Source organism: Juglans regia, chromosome 14 (genome assembly GCF_001411555.2).
Source record: "Juglans regia cultivar Chandler chromosome 14, Walnut 2.0, whole genome shotgun sequence".
NCBI lineage: Eukaryota > Viridiplantae > Streptophyta > Magnoliopsida > Fagales > Juglandaceae > Juglans > Juglans regia.
This window is the reverse complement of record NC_049914.1, coordinates 27,185,759-27,200,646: the sequence shown is the minus strand read 5'-3', so window position 1 is coordinate 27,200,646 and position 14,888 is coordinate 27,185,759. Positions and strand designations below refer to the sequence as shown.

The 14,888-nt window shown below is 36.5% G+C and overlaps 2 protein-coding genes across 5 annotated transcripts; both read left to right on the top strand.

Moving 5' to 3' along the window:
- The first annotated feature begins 291 nt into the window (after positions 1-291).
- On the top strand, positions 292-5,975 carry LOC109017138 (protein FAR-RED IMPAIRED RESPONSE 1-like). 2 transcript variants are annotated; one of them, XM_018999457.2, is made up of 8 exons: positions 292-491; positions 2,051-4,205; positions 4,327-4,383; positions 4,665-4,733; positions 4,833-4,901; positions 4,990-5,058; positions 5,162-5,209; positions 5,304-5,975. In XM_018999457.2, the coding sequence occupies exons 2-8, from the start codon at positions 2,142-2,144 to the stop codon at positions 5,358-5,360; spliced, it is 2,433 nt and encodes an 810-aa protein (XP_018855002.1). In that variant the 5' UTR covers positions 292-491; positions 2,051-2,141; the 3' UTR covers positions 5,361-5,975. The 2 variants fall into 2 exon arrangements, with proteins under 2 accessions (XP_018855002.1, XP_018854995.1); XM_018999450.2 differs by having other exon boundaries at positions 294-491; positions 5,298-5,975.
- A 739-nt stretch (positions 5,976-6,714) lies between these two features.
- LOC109017097 (protein FAR1-RELATED SEQUENCE 2-like) lies at positions 6,715-11,599 on the top strand. 3 transcript variants are annotated; one of them, XM_018999432.2, is made up of 10 exons: positions 6,716-6,835; positions 8,069-9,373; positions 9,461-10,217; positions 10,312-10,368; positions 10,465-10,533; positions 10,646-10,711; positions 10,797-10,865; positions 10,954-11,019; positions 11,113-11,187; positions 11,266-11,599. In XM_018999432.2, the coding sequence occupies exons 2-10, from the start codon at positions 8,112-8,114 to the stop codon at positions 11,350-11,352; spliced, it is 2,508 nt and encodes an 835-aa protein (XP_018854977.2). In that variant the 5' UTR covers positions 6,716-6,835; positions 8,069-8,111; the 3' UTR covers positions 11,353-11,599. The 3 variants fall into 3 exon arrangements, with proteins under 3 accessions (XP_018854966.2, XP_018854977.2, XP_018854956.2); XM_018999421.2 differs by having other exon boundaries at positions 6,715-6,835; positions 8,069-10,217; positions 10,471-10,533; XM_018999411.2 differs by having other exon boundaries at positions 8,069-10,217.
- The last annotated feature ends 3,289 nt before the right edge of the window (positions 11,600-14,888 follow it).

Genomic DNA, 14,888 nt, shown 5'->3' with positions numbered 1-14,888 from the left:
TGATAATTATTTATCCTTTTACGATCCATTTGATAATTAATTAATGTAAGCATGTCTCTTTATTAAAAATAAGTTTTATCTTTTGAAACCATTGTTTATATAAAATAGAGTCTAAAAAATTATAAGTTATCATTTAAAAAAAAATAAAAATACAATGAATATTGAATACAGAAAATAGATCTATTACAAGATTAATTTATATTGAATTAGCTCATAACCCAAATATAATCACGCTCGCCGAACGCCGTGCATGATGCAAGCGCGGCACACCCACGCACGTGCGAGGATGGGAAGACGAAATTCCTCTTCATCGCCATCGCCAACGCACCGGGAAATTAAAATGCGAAAAATTAGTACCTTTTTCTCCCTTCCCAGAAGAGGAAAAAAAAGAGCCCTAAAGGTCTGTTCGCTTCCTATTTGTGTGATTATCCCCAAGCCCTAAAGCCTTCTCTGAACGCTCTTTTCCACCGGCGTAAACTTCCACTCTCGAGGTATCTTCCTACTCTGTCTCTCTTAAATTGAAATTTTTCTTCAATTGTTTTTTTTTTTTTTTACCGTAATTTGTTTGAATGTTGTTGTTTTTAATATTATCAGCATGATATTCCGCTTTTTGTATGTAAAAATAATATTTAACCTGTTTTTCCTTTTCTTAATTTTTGAGAAAGTGTGGGACAGAATGGGGTTATTGAATTTTATGAATTTTTATCTCTGAACCTGAGGGAAGTGGAACCTCGAGTGAGCTTTTGAGAGCTTAGTTATGGTCTAGCCTATTCGTACTTGTTGGCTGATTTTAACGTAGTGTTTCTCAAGAATGAGCGTCGAAGCATTAAGGATTAGAATTTCTTCCCATTTCGTTGGCTTTCTTGGGAAACAAGCCGACTTAGCCTAGGTTGTAGAAGAGCTAGAAATATTTAGTGGGTAGTTGTTGCCTCGAGTTATTCAGTTTCGTTAGAAACTTGAACGCTCTAAATAACATGAATAATACAAAAACTACCATGCAATGACTTTTATTACTGTTGCGGACAATGTATTTCTTCTTGGATATGATTTTACCTGTTGTACGCTATAATGATGGAGCATTTCCTCTACAACTTTGGTTCCCACACTTCCTTCAATATGAAAATGTTTGTTGTTGACCATCATTTGGGTGGTGCATGCGGGTGGGTAGTGGGTACCACATTGGTTTCCATATAGTGTCCAGAAACATGGATGGTTGATATTCATACAATTTCAATATTACTTTGTAGCAGAAACAGTTTCACTAATAAGAATTACTTGTGGCAGTCTTATGAACCACCTAGACATGTTCTATCAGTACTTTGGCTTCAGGCATCAAATGAAGCTCACATGATAAAAGGTTTCATAAAAAATGAATCATTTTCTTCTTCAATGAATGTATGCATTGTTATCTCATGATGCATTTAGAATATTCCTAGGGGTTGGCCTAGAAGGCCCTGCCTTGGTGAGGATTCACGCCATCATAAAGTATTTCCTTGACGTCTAATTACTTAAATACTTGGCTTGTAAGACTTCCATAAAAACCTAGGAGCTTAAAACTTTCTCTTTAATCACTCTCTTACTTTGGAAAGCTTCTATATATTTTAATAGGATGAGTTTTCATGATTGTTTTGTCTCTTTCTCTATTTCTAGTTAAGTGCTCGTCTTGTATACGTTCTATGTACATTGGCACACCTTTTGTGTTTTCTAATCAAATCTTTGATCACATGTATATAAAAAAAATACTTGACCTGTTGGGAGTCATTGTTGTATGATTCCCATATGATATATCTCTATGAGTTGCTAGCCCCATTTAGGTTTGATTGAGTTAAGTTCATGTTGAGATATCGATATGAGTAATGTTTGCTGAAAAGATTATCTTTACATGGTGGGTAGCCTAAATTTCATTTCATATGGCTTGGTTTTTAGATCTTCAGAATTTGATGAGGAGAAGGTCCAAAGATGTTTTGATGATTTTGTTCATGTGCCTTTTGTTTTAAATTTCTATGATTTAATTGTATTTTCTGAAATAGGATTTTGTTTTCATATTTAGGTTGTAACCTTAAGGGCAAGCAGTATTCAAAATGCAGTTCATACTATTTGGACTGTCAAGACAATGTGCATGGTGTTAGAGCAAGTGAAACATGAGTGGTTTTGTGGATGAAGTCCATAATAGAGATGGTGGGGCTGTTAGTTCTTCTAAAAGCGATGTTATAGCATTTGAAGGAGATACAGATTTTGAGCCACGGAATGGCATCGAATTTGAATCGCATGAGGCAGCATACTCATTCTATCAAGAATATGCTAAATCTATGGGATTCACCACTTCGATTAAAAACAGTCGGCGATCGAAGAAATCAAAAGAGTTTATTGATGCCAAATTTGCGTGTTCTAGATATGGAGTCACTCCGGAATCAGATAGTGGGAGTAGTCGGCGACCAAGTGTGAAAAAAACAGACTGCAAAGCCAGCATGCATGTGAAGAGAAGACCAGATGGGAAGTGGATCATTCATGAATTTCTAAAGGAGCATAATCATGAACTTTTACCTGCTCTAGCATATCATTTTCGGATTCATAGAAATGTAAAGTTAGCTGAGAAGAATAATATTGACATTTTACATGCTGTTAGCGAACGAACAAGAAAGATGTATGTTGAGATGTCTAGACAATCTGGCGGATATCAAAATATTGGGTTTCTTCAGAGTGACATAAGTTATCCGTTGGATAAAGGCCAGCACTTGACTTTGGATGAGGGAGATGCACAAGTTATGCTTGAGTTTTTTAAGCGTATCCAAAAGGAAAATCCTAACTTCTTCTATGCGATGGATCTTAACGAGGAGCAGCAATTGAGAAATCTTTTTTGGGTTGATGCCAAAAGTAGGCATGATTACATCAGTTTTAACGATGTTGTTTCTTTTGATACTTCGTATATCAAAAGCAATGATAAGTTTCCATTTGCTCCTTTTGTTGGAGTGAATCATCACTCTCAATCCATGTTGCTTGGATGTGCATTGGTTGCAGATGAGAGTAAAACGACATTTGTTTGGTTAATGAAGACATGGCTCCGAGCAATGGGTGGGCAAGCTCCCAAAGTGCTAATCACTGATCAAGACAATGCCTTGAAGGCAGCCATTGAGGAAGTCTTCGTGAATACACGCCATTGCTTTTCTCTCTGGCATGTATTGGAAAAAATCCCTGAAAGCCTGGCTCATGTGATCAAACAGCATGAAAATTTTCTGCCAAAATTTAATAAGTGCATTCTCAAGTCATGGACAGATGAACAGTTTGACATGAGATGGTGGAAAATGGTCACTAGGTTTGAACTTCAAGATAATGAATGGATACGGTCCTTGTATGAAGATCGAAAAAAGTGGGTCCCTACTTATATGGGTGATACATTTTTAGCTGGAATGTCTACACCTCAGCGCTCTGAAAGTATGAACTCTTTTTTCGACAAATACATTCATAAGAAAATAACTCTGAAAGAGTTTGTGAAACAATATGGGATAATTCTACAAAATAGGTATGAAGAGGAAGCAATAGCAGATTTTGATACATGTCATAAACAGCCTGCATTAAGGTCTCCTTCACCTTGGGAAAAACAATTGTCAACAGTTTACACGCATGCAATATTCAAGAAGTTTCAAGTTGAGGTTTTAGGCGTAGTTGGTTGCCATCCTAAAAAAGAAAGTGACGATGGAACAACTACTACATTTAGAGTTCAAGATTGTGAAAAGGGTGAATATTTTATGGTAACATGGAATGAAATAAAGTTAGAGGTTTCTTGTTTCTGTCGCTTGTTTGAATACAGAGGTTTCCTTTGTAGGCATGCAATGATTGTTCTCCAAATCTGTGGTCTTTCAAGCATCCCGCCTAATTATATTTTGAAGAGGTGGACAAAAGATGCTAAGAGCAGGCAATCAAAGGTTGAAGGAACAGAAAGGATGCAGACTAGGGTACAGCGTTACAATGATTTATGTAAACAAGCCATTGAATTGAGTGAAGAAGGATCATTATCCGAAGAGAGTTATAGTATTGCTTTTCGGACACTAGTGGAAGCTCTGAAAAATTGTGTGAATGTGAACAACTCTACTATCAATGCTGCAGAAACTAGTAGCAATGCTCATGGTCTTCGTGAAGAAGAGGAGAATCAAAGAAGTCTGAGGGCTAAAACAAGTAAGAGGAAGAATACATATAAGAAAAGAAAGGTTAGTCCTCTAATTGATGTTTCATTTGCCTATGCTTTTTTTCTATCTCAGTCACTACATGTATTTTTTTCTTTTGTTTTGTTTTTGTTTCAATTGATTAAGGAATGCCTTTATATATTAGGTTCCCTCAGAGCCAGATGCTATAGTTGTTGAGGCACAAGAAAGCTTGCAACCAATGGTTTGTCTAATCTTCATTCTTGTAATGATCTGATTGCAATGCTTAGGAAACTGTGTAGGATCATATTAGGAATTTTATAATTCATTACAATGTTCATCAAATGCAACCCCACTTTGTATTGAGAACACCTAGGATTATATAAAAATGATACTAAATACATATTTGTAACTGAACAGTTGTGAAAAAAATTGGGCAACTTTTTTGTTGCTTGTGAAACTAGACGTTCTGCATATATCTGCACTATGTTTCACTAATCGTTTATCTTGGGCTTGTGCTTGTAGGATGGTCTAAGCTCAGATGGAATGACCCTTAGTGGATACTATGGTGCTCAACAGAATGTTCAAGGACTGGTATTATCTTGGGCCAATTTTATTGGACTGAGCTTTTGCCAATTTTTATAAAAAATAGCGACATGAAGTATCGTACTTGTAAATGGTGCCTGATTGCAGGTGCAGTTGAACTTGATGGAGCCACCCCATGATGGATACTATGTTAATCAACATAGCATGCAGGGCCTGGTAATTCATGCTGAAGTCAAGATTGTGATATACTTATCTATATGTAGCTGTTGTTTTGTCTTTATGTTGTGAAATTATTTGGTTGTAGGGACAATTGAATTCGTTAGCACCCAGCCATGATGGTTTTTTTGGCGCTCAACAAAGCATTCATGGGCTGGTATGGTATTTTTATGATCACATACTTGGTTTGTAGAGATTTTCAGTTATGTAAATTTCATTCGTATGATTTAACTTCATCAATTATGCTTTTATTCACACAGGGACAATTGGATTTTCGACCACCAACAAATTTCAGTTATAGCCTTCAGGTTTGTGTGCAACATATCGTGGTCACATTGACATGTTGAATTGCACTTTTTCATGCATGGTTTTACTCAGTTGTGTTTGCAACCATAGTTGCAGGATGAACCTGATTTGAGATCCTCCCAGTTGCACAACAGTGCTTCAAGGCATGCATGAGGAAGAAACATGTTCATGGCATCTGTAATGGTAGTTGCCTCACTGAGGTTGCTAAATTTATACCCATGTTTTGCTGGGTAATTGGTAAGGTGAGGGGGGGAAGTGATTTCAGAATCTCTCAATGTGGCAGCTTCCCTTCTGGAAGAAGATTCATAACCAAAAGAAGCGAAATGCCTTACTTTTCAGGACAAAATATTCACATTTTATGTATGATCATTATAGCTGTTATGGCAACACAATTAGAGGGAAGCAGTGGTCTGGATATAATGTATGCATCTCTTGAAGGGTATCAAGTGCTTGTAAGCACAAGGAATTGAAGATAGATGCTGTTTGAGAAGAAACATGCTTCTGAATCTGACTGGTGAGGTGTGAAATATGTCCTGCCTCGGAGTCGGAGTCGGAGTCAATATAAAGAATGCAATTTTTCTTGTACATTATTGCTCATGGAATCATTGCAAGAGACTTCCTCTGTAAATGGTCTTTGTATCATTATGCTGGGAATTGATGCATATTGTGGGTTAGATATGTTCTGCTAGATGTGTATGTTTTATATAGAAGGTGACATGATTTTTGAAAAAAAAAAAATAATAATGGAGTTTCTGAGATTCTCCAAAAGAAATCATTTGTAAATAGCTCTTTTAGGGGATCCATTTGTTGGGATTTATAATCAGCAGGATTTACTAAACACATATGGGATTGATGCCAAAATCGAATTCTTAAATATGAACTTCAAGGATTGTGATCCTTTTATTTTACAAAGAAAATACATACAACAACAGTCGATTCGCTTTTCTAAAGATAAGAGTAAAGGGTTGTTTGGAAAACATAATTCAATTCATTTCATCACATCTCAAATAATTTTATTTCTAAATATTATTCAAACATAAATACTTTTTAATTTTAATTATTTAACATTTTCATCTAATTATTACTTAATTATTACAACTATTTCAAATTTGCAAACAAAATTAAAAAAAAAAATTAATTTTTTCAAATCTTAAAATAAAAATAATTTTAAAATTTTTTATTTAAATAATATTTTAATTTTATAATATTTTTTATTCAACTTTTTTAATCTCGTTTCTCAAAATTTAATAAAATCTTAATTTAAATTATTTTATTATTAATTAAAAATTATTTTATTGTTATTATAAAATTCTCATTTCTTTTTTAAGTATCTTTGAGAGAAAAAAAAAAAGAAAAAGAAAATTGTACCACTTGTCGGTTGTTTGGTCAATGGTTTTGTAAAGATATTAGAAATCGTGAAGTAGTTTTGACCCGCTAACAGTATCTAAATAAACCCGACCCGACTCTTCGTAATCTAAATAAACAAACACTTCACAAGGACTCTCCGTAAACTTGCCCAAAAGGCAAAAACTAGAAAAGAAAAAAAGAGAGTCTCATCTTTGATTCAGACTTGGGATTACTATCCTCGCTCTCTCATTTCGAAGAATCTCGTGCTAACGTTTGAGCAGGTGAAGTATCGAATTCTTTGAATTTGATTATTTTCCTTGTCTTTGGACTCGTTGTTCTGTGTGTTTAGATATTTAGAAATGCTGGAAAAGAAAAGAGAGCGTGAAGTGCAGTTCGAAGTCTTTACAGATTCTTTTATTTTTGCTTTCAGATTTCTCTTTAAGTGCTTTTTGGCTTCTTATATATATATATCTATATTGATTTTACTTGTAGATTCTGGGTACAATGAATCTTCTTCAACATTTTCGTAATGTTCTTTGTTAGGAATTGGGCTCTTGATTGCAGGTTCTATGTTTGTATATATGGATGTGATATTGTTGATACAGTCCTCAATTTATGTTGTTTCATGAATTATCATTTCAAATCTATATAGATGTTAGCAAGAATCAAGGGCAGGAGAGTGCGATGTTTATAATTACTTCAAAAAAGAAAATTGGAGGACACTCTATTATCTGTTCTAGCATTAGAGAGCTCTGCATGTTGTGGTGTGGGCTTGGTTATGAGTATACGTACTAGTTGAGCCTCACCACCAATGAGCTCAATTGTTGGCTTTAAAGCTTCAATATGGTTTTAAAGCTTAATTTGTACTTGGACTCCATGTACCAGGCCTAGATTTTTACATTAGATGGTGATGTTGATTTAGTAGAGACTGGAGAGTTAAGGAGAGTGCATTGGAAGGAAAACAAATGGAACAAAAATGTGGGATCGTAGGCCATCAACTATTCTATGGCCAAGGAAGTGAAGTGCCCCACTTTTTCTTTTCACCTACCGGTTGAAGATTTCTTGATGGATGCTTTAACATGGTTTCAAAAACTTGTTTTTTAAGTAGCAACCGACTGATTTGGCTCTTTTGATTCGCACTGGACCTCTTATAGTGGAAGCAAGGTGTTAGTTGACCTAGGCAATTGTGGCTACTCGTCTTATATATTCTGATGCTGTTTTAGAATTTGGGTGGAAAAGTTTTACTTTTGGCCTAGCACTCAAACCTAAAAATTTTTATCTTTTGCATGTCATAAATTCTGTTTAGATCTGCTAGCAAGGCTTAAACGTTTCTAGTTTTTCTTATCTTTTCTTTTGATTCAAGATATGGGAGTCATACCAATGCAGATCTTGCTCTTTTCATTGCTACTATTCTAGATATCATTTGGTACAAGATTATTCCTCAAAATTAGATGACAGAAGTTTTTCAATCATCATTTGACTGCAAACTAATACATGTTTTTTTATCCTTTCAGGTATTTTTTCAAAATGACATTTTTGATTGAGTAACAATATGTCATGGAGATAGATCTTGAACTGCCATCGTGCAAACAGGAGAAATTAGGCATTGGATCAAATGCATATATCGATGATGTGGATGGTGCAGTTGGAGTGCAAGTTGAGGAACATGATGTAAATTCTCGTACACCGAGTGAACACGTTGAGGAAGTCCATGGGCTGATTGCTAGTGGAAGTGCTATCAGTTTTTGTAATGAGGATGATTTTAACTCTGTTGGGATGACTGCTGTTAATAAAGGGGCCAATAATGAACCCCATAGTGGATTAGAATTTGAGTCAAAGGAGGCTGCATATTCTTTCTACAGGGAATATGCTAGGTCTGTGGGATTTGGCATCACCATAAAAGCCAGTCGACGCTCAAAAAAATCAGGAAAGTTTATTGATATAAAAATTGCATGTTCAAGGTTTGGAAGCAAGCGTGCCTCTAGTACCACTGTGCAAGCACGGCCATGTATAAAGACAGATTGCAAGGCAGGCATGCATATCAAGAGGATGGCTGATGGAAAATGGATTGTGCATAGTTTTATCAAGGAGCATAACCATGAGATTTGTCACTATGACTTTTATAATTCTGTCAGGGGGCATAACAAGCAATCTGATGTTGTTGCTTGTCAAAAAAAGGGTTTGCAGTTGGCTTTAGATGAGGGAGATGTACAAGTGATGCTTGATATTTTCATGCATATGCAGGATGCCAATCCCAACTTCTTTTATGCAATAGACTTGGACCATGAAAAGCGTTTGAGAAGTGTGTTCTGGGTTGATTCAAAGGGTAGGCATGATTACAGCAGTTTCTGTGATGTAGTCTTCTTTGATACATTTTATGTTAGAAACAAATATAAAGTTCCTTTTGTTCCTATTATTGGAGTTAACCATCACTTCCAGTACATTTTGCTGGGATGCGCATTGATTGGTGAGATGAATACACCAACTTATGTTTGGTTAATGCGGACATGGCTCAAAGCAGTAGGTAGCCAAGCTCCAACAGTAATAATCACTGATCATGACAAGTTCTTGAAAGAAGCTGTTGCAGATGCATTCCCTGACTCACGCCATTCCTTTTGTCTATGGCATATATTGACGAGGATTCCTGAAAATTTGGGCACTATCCTAAATGAGAATGAAAAGTTTATGGAAAAGTTCAATAAATGCATTTACCAGTCTTGGACGGATGAACATTTTGAAAAAAGATGGTGGAAAATGGTAGATAAATTTGAACTGAAGAAGGATGAATGGTTCCACTCGTTGTATGAAGATCGTAATAAGTGGGTCCCAACTTACTTGCAAAATTCATTTTTAGCGGGACTTTCTACAACCGAAAGATCTGAAAGCATAACCTCGTTCTTTGACAGGTACATATGTCAGGAGACAACATTCAAGGAGTTTGTGGAGCAGTATAAAACATTTCTGGAAGACAGATACGAAATGGAAATTGAAGCTGATTTTGAAAAACATGACAAACAACCCACTTTAAGATCCCTCTCAACTTTTGAGAAACAAATGTTGAGAGTTTATACTGACGCTATATTTAAGAAATTTGAGGCTGAGGTTTTAGGAGTAGTTTCTTGTCGTCTGCAAAAGGAAAGTGAAGATGAAGGAACTATGATATTTCGAGTGGATGATTTTGAAGAACACAGAAATTTCATTGTTGCTTGGAATGAAGCAGAGGTGGATATATGTTGTTTATGTCGTTCATTTGAATACAGGGGCTTTCTATGTAGACATGCACTTCTTGTTCTTCAAAGGTCTGGTGTTACCAACATCCCATCCAAATATATTTTGAAGCGCTGGACCAAGGATGCAAAGGTCCGGCAAACTAGTAGTCAAATATCTAATGGGCTTCACTACAGGGTTCAACGTTTCAATCATCTGTGTAAACGTGCCACTAGATTGGTTGAAGAAGGGTCTTTATCTGAAGAAACATACCATATAGCATTCCAAGCATTAGAAGAAGTACTGAAACACTGTGTGGGCGCAAACAACTCTGTCAGGAGTGTTTCAGAGCCCAACACAATGGCAATTCATCGTTTTCTTGATGTTGATGAAGAGAATCATAACAGCAGCATGGCCAAGTTATCTAAAAAAAAGAAAAGCTATAAAAAAAGAAAGGTTAGTTTGGGCTTGATGAATAACATGCAGGTGTCATAAGTTGTTGTAAGCTGTGTAGTGAGGCACCCTAAAGTAGGTCCTATGTGTATTGTAGGGACAGTCCAAGCCAGAAGGAATAACGATTGGGTTGCAAGAGAGCTGCCAGCAGATGGTTTGTCCCATTTTCATATTCAGAAGAATATGTTATTTTAAGTTGCATGATAATGGTCATATTGGTATCAATTTATTATGGGTTTTACATATGTAGGAGCAGATGAACTCAAGACCACACAACCTGGATAATTGTTACATACCTCAACAGGAGGTGCAAGGGGTGGTATGAAATATCATGTATCACCTAAGTAATTTAAAAATGATTTTGTTATAGGAAATATTTGAGTTGTCATAAATATTGATGTTTATCAAGTGGGCTTGTTACATTTTTGTAGGAACTGAGTTCTAGAGCTCCTACACTTGATGGATATTTCGATGCTCAACAAAGTATACATGCTCTGGTATGATATCATCTAGTCGGGATAGTTGTTTTGAATCATCTAATTGATGATAGTTAATACCAAGTGCATTTCATACTTTACACAGGGACAGTTGAACTCGAGTTCTCCTCTACGTGATGATTTTTATGGCAATCAACAGTGTATACAGGGGATGGTATGCTGTTCTTCAATGTTGATAACTTAGCCTAATTTTCAGGAGAAAGAACGCATATAATTTTGGCAAATTGTCTTCATTTCCTCAGGGACAGCTGCATTCGGTAGCGGCACGTCTTGGTCAATATGGCACTCAACAGAGCATGCAAGGACTGGTTGTGGTTAATAATCAGTTTCGTCATTTAAAGCAATTTTGTTTAATTTATTAAATGCTAATAAGCACTATTTCTTGAATTGGGTTTTTGCAGTTGCACGGTCAGCTTAGTTACAAAGCACCAGCCATACATGGGTGTTTTGACATTCAGGACAATCTGCAAGATATGGTATGCTTTTAAATTGGGATTGTGGATTTCCACTTACAAATGGATTTTATTCACGAGGAATATACTCCTTATATGCAGGAACATTCAATTGGCTCCTCACAGTTTCTCAATAATGCACCAAAGCATCTACATAATAAGCAGCTTTCTCGGCAGTTGGAAAGATAGCATGCCCATGCACTAACTAGATGGGGACAGATAGAGCACTTGTCTATTCATTCGTTCTCAAGTTTAATATATATAGTTAATTGTTTTTATCTGTCTTCCCTGGATGCTTTTTAGTTGTTAGAAGCTTAATGTATATATATTTTTCTTTGAGTAGAAGCTTTATGTATGTGTAAGGTATATAACGTTTATGTCTTGTATTCCATAAAATCTTCTATCCCGAAAAGAATATATTGGACTGTTAATCCGACCCAGAAACTCTGACCCGACCCGACCCGACCCAGTACAATTTTGTTGGCCGTTCGGCCGATTAACCGATTAGTTGACCCGAGAGCTATGTCGGAAGAAAACGGGTATTTCGACCATACCCAACTTTTTTTTTTTGTTTTTTGGGTAATAATCTGAGAAAATTTGATTACCATTCTATACAAGAAATTTGAATTTTGAAGATTGAGTGTTTGGATGTTGAAGTAAGTTGAGTTGAGTTGAGTTGAGGTGATAAAATATTGTTAGAATATTATTTTTTAATATTATTATTATTTTGAGATTTGAAAAAGTTGAATTGTTTATTATATTTTGTATTGGGATTTGAAAAAGTTGTAATAATGAGTTGAGATGAGTTTGGGATCCAAACGAAGCTTGAAATCACTTAAAAGTTAGTTGTTAGATTTAAGTAATAATAATAAGAAAAAGAAAAAGAGTGGATGAAGACATACTAAGGTCTCGTTCAACTCATCTCCAAATTTGTCGAGTCTGTCTCCTTCACAAAGAATATGATTAATAGTCTCTACTTTTGCATTCATACAGTTGTGACATTTTGAGGTAATTGGAAAACAATAATTCATTACTACTGAATCAATGCATATCTTTTCTTCTCAACTCATTTACTCTCATCCTATCTAATCATTATAATTTTTTTAAATTTTTACACAAAATAAAATAAATAATTTAATTTTTTTAAATTTTAAAATAAAAATAATATTTTAACTTTTAACTTTAATCTCAATATTAAAACAAACAAAATCTCAATATTAAAACAAACGAAGTCTAAGGTGATGTTTGGATTCAAAGATGAGTTGAATAAAATATTATTAAAATATTATTTTTAATATTATTATTATTTTGAGATTTAAAAAAATTAAATTATTTATTATATTTTATATAAAAATTTTAAAAAAATTATAATAATAAAATGAATTAAAATGAGTTGAAGTGTGTTTTAAATCTAAACAAGAGCTGAGAGACAGATACAAGGGAGTATGTATTTCATTTTACAATAAATTTTAAAATCTTTTTTTTTTTTTTTGGGACAAGGGGTATTAAAATAAGAAAAATTCTATACATAAACCTCACACTCATGTACACCACTTAAAAATATATAAATTTATTCTTTTACTCACGTATTTCATGAAATATGAAATATGAAAACATGAGGATAAAATAATAAAATTATATATATTTTTAAATAATGTATAAAATATAAAACTTATGTGTAACATAACTCTTAAAATAAATATGACAGAGGCTCTTTGGACGTGCGGGGGCCACTGCCACATGCACCATCAGAGGCTGTATTAGGGGTGTGCAAAATTTCGAGAATTCCGACTCCGTCCGACCTCCGCTCCGATGCCGACTCCGACGGAGTCGGAGTTGTCGGAATTCGGAGTCGGAATTCGGAGTAGATCCGAATAATTATTCGGAGTCGGAGTCGGAGCTCCGACTCCGACTCCGAATTTTTTTTAAACCCAGCTGTAAAACGACGTCGTTTTGGAGCTGGGTTTAAAAAAAAATTATTGAACGACACCGTTCCACTTAATATGGAACGGCGTCGTTTCGGAAGTTCCTTCTTGAAGGAGCTTCTTCATACGTCGTCGGTCGTTCCTTCTTCACTTCTTCTTCTTCTTTCTTCACTTCTTCTTCCTCCTTCACTTCTCTCTCGAGTCTCCCGTCCCAGTGACTGAACCAGTGAACTGTGAAGCCGTCCTCACGTCTTGTGTCTTTCTTGCTAGCGTGCCGCCGTTCGTCGTTGCTCCTCCCTGCCGCCATCCCTCGTTGCTCCTCTGGAAAGCTTCCACCTACGGTGAGCCCTAAATTTATGAGCCCTAAATTTAATTCAAGCACGTCTCTTATGAATTGGAGCCAGCAGTTGTGATTCTTGTGATTCTTGTGTATTGAATATTCAATATAGTCCCCAACACGGCGCTCAAAAACATGAATTTTACATTGTTTTGAAGACTTGCGCTCGAGCGAGGTGTCGAGCGCAAGTCGAGCGCACGTTGTATTGAACATTGGCTCGAGCGATATGTCGAGCGGACGTCAAGCGAACCTCTCTGGAAGCTACGTCAAGCGCTCATCGAGCGAACCTCTCGAGCGCTCACGTCGAGCGAAACTCTCTGTATGGATTCTGCTCAAGCGCGACGTCGAGCGCAGGTCGAGCGAACCTCTCTGTATGGATTCTGCTCGAGCAGCCACGTCGAGCGAACCTCTCTGGATGGATTCTGCTGAGCTCCACGTCGAGCGCGAACCTCTCTGGATTCTGCTCGAGCGCACATCGAGCGAACCTCTCTGTATGAGTTCTGCTCGAGCGCCACTTCGAGCGCACATCGAGCGAACCTTTCTGGATGGGTTCTGCTCGAGCGCACGTCGAGCGAACCTCTCTGTATGGCTTCTGCTCGAGCGCACGTCGAGCGAACCCATCTGGATGGGTTCGTCTGAGTCAAGCGCACATCAACCGAACCTCAGTGTAATAATACATCGATACAATAATATATTATGATACAATAATACATGTCCTATTGTATAATATAATAGCCTAGTTTATTTTTAAACTAATTTTTTGCTTCTAATTTAATTTTTTTAGCTTCATTGATTGTGATATGGATCCTAGACATAGTGGAGATGATCGTCCACAAGGGGATGTGGCGGATGCCAATGCTACAACTCCTACACCGGTGGGTACTTCCACCCCTAGAGCCACATCTAGGGCAGCTACATCTAGAGCAGCTACATCTTGTGCGAGTAGTCGACTCCCACTCCCAGTTGATATAGAGGATGAAGATATGTTCAACGAGGAGGAGGAGATGCCCATTGAGCAAGATCAACCACCACGACCTTCTAAAAAGAGGTCGTGGACATGGGAGCATTTCACCAAAATTCCTGGTGAAATTGCGAACCCAGTGGCAAGATGTCATTACTGTGGATCACTTTGTGGATGCCATTCGAAAAAGCAAGGTACCAGTGTGTTAATAGCACATCTAAATGGTTGCCAACGATATAAGATAGCGAAGGGATTGCAAGCCACTGATCAGACCAACCTCAGTTACCAAACTTCTACAGCCACTGATGGTACACAGACTAAGAAATTGGTCATCCCTCAATACAGTGAGAAGATGTTGAGGGACATGCTTGTAGAGATGATAATTACTGATGAGATGCCATTTACCACAGTCGAGAAAAGAGGCTTTCGAAAGTTTCTAAATTTTGTTGAGCCACGATTTCCCATTCCATCACGGTATACAGTGATGCGAGATTGTATGAAG

Excerpts from the sequence above, each read along its gene's own strand:
- LOC109017138 (XM_018999450.2), top strand. The coding sequence starts at position 2,142 with ATGAGTGGTTTTGTGGATGAAGTCCATAATAGAGATGGTGGGGCTGTT. Across the intron at positions 4,384-4,664 it reads AAGAAAGCTTGCAACCAATG|GATGGTCTAAGCTCAGATGG; the intron begins GTTTGTCTAATC and ends TTGTGCTTGTAG. Across the intron at positions 5,210-5,297 it reads ATTTCAGTTATAGCCTTCAG|TTGCAGGATGAACCTGATTT; the intron begins GTTTGTGTGCAA and ends TTGCAACCATAG.
- LOC109017097 (XM_018999411.2), top strand. The coding sequence starts at position 8,112 with ATGGAGATAGATCTTGAACTGCCATCGTGCAAACAGGAGAAATTAGGC. Across the intron at positions 10,369-10,464 it reads AAGAGAGCTGCCAGCAGATG|GAGCAGATGAACTCAAGACC; the intron begins GTTTGTCCCATT and ends TTACATATGTAG. Across the intron at positions 10,866-10,953 it reads AACAGTGTATACAGGGGATG|GGACAGCTGCATTCGGTAGC; the intron begins GTATGCTGTTCT and ends TCATTTCCTCAG.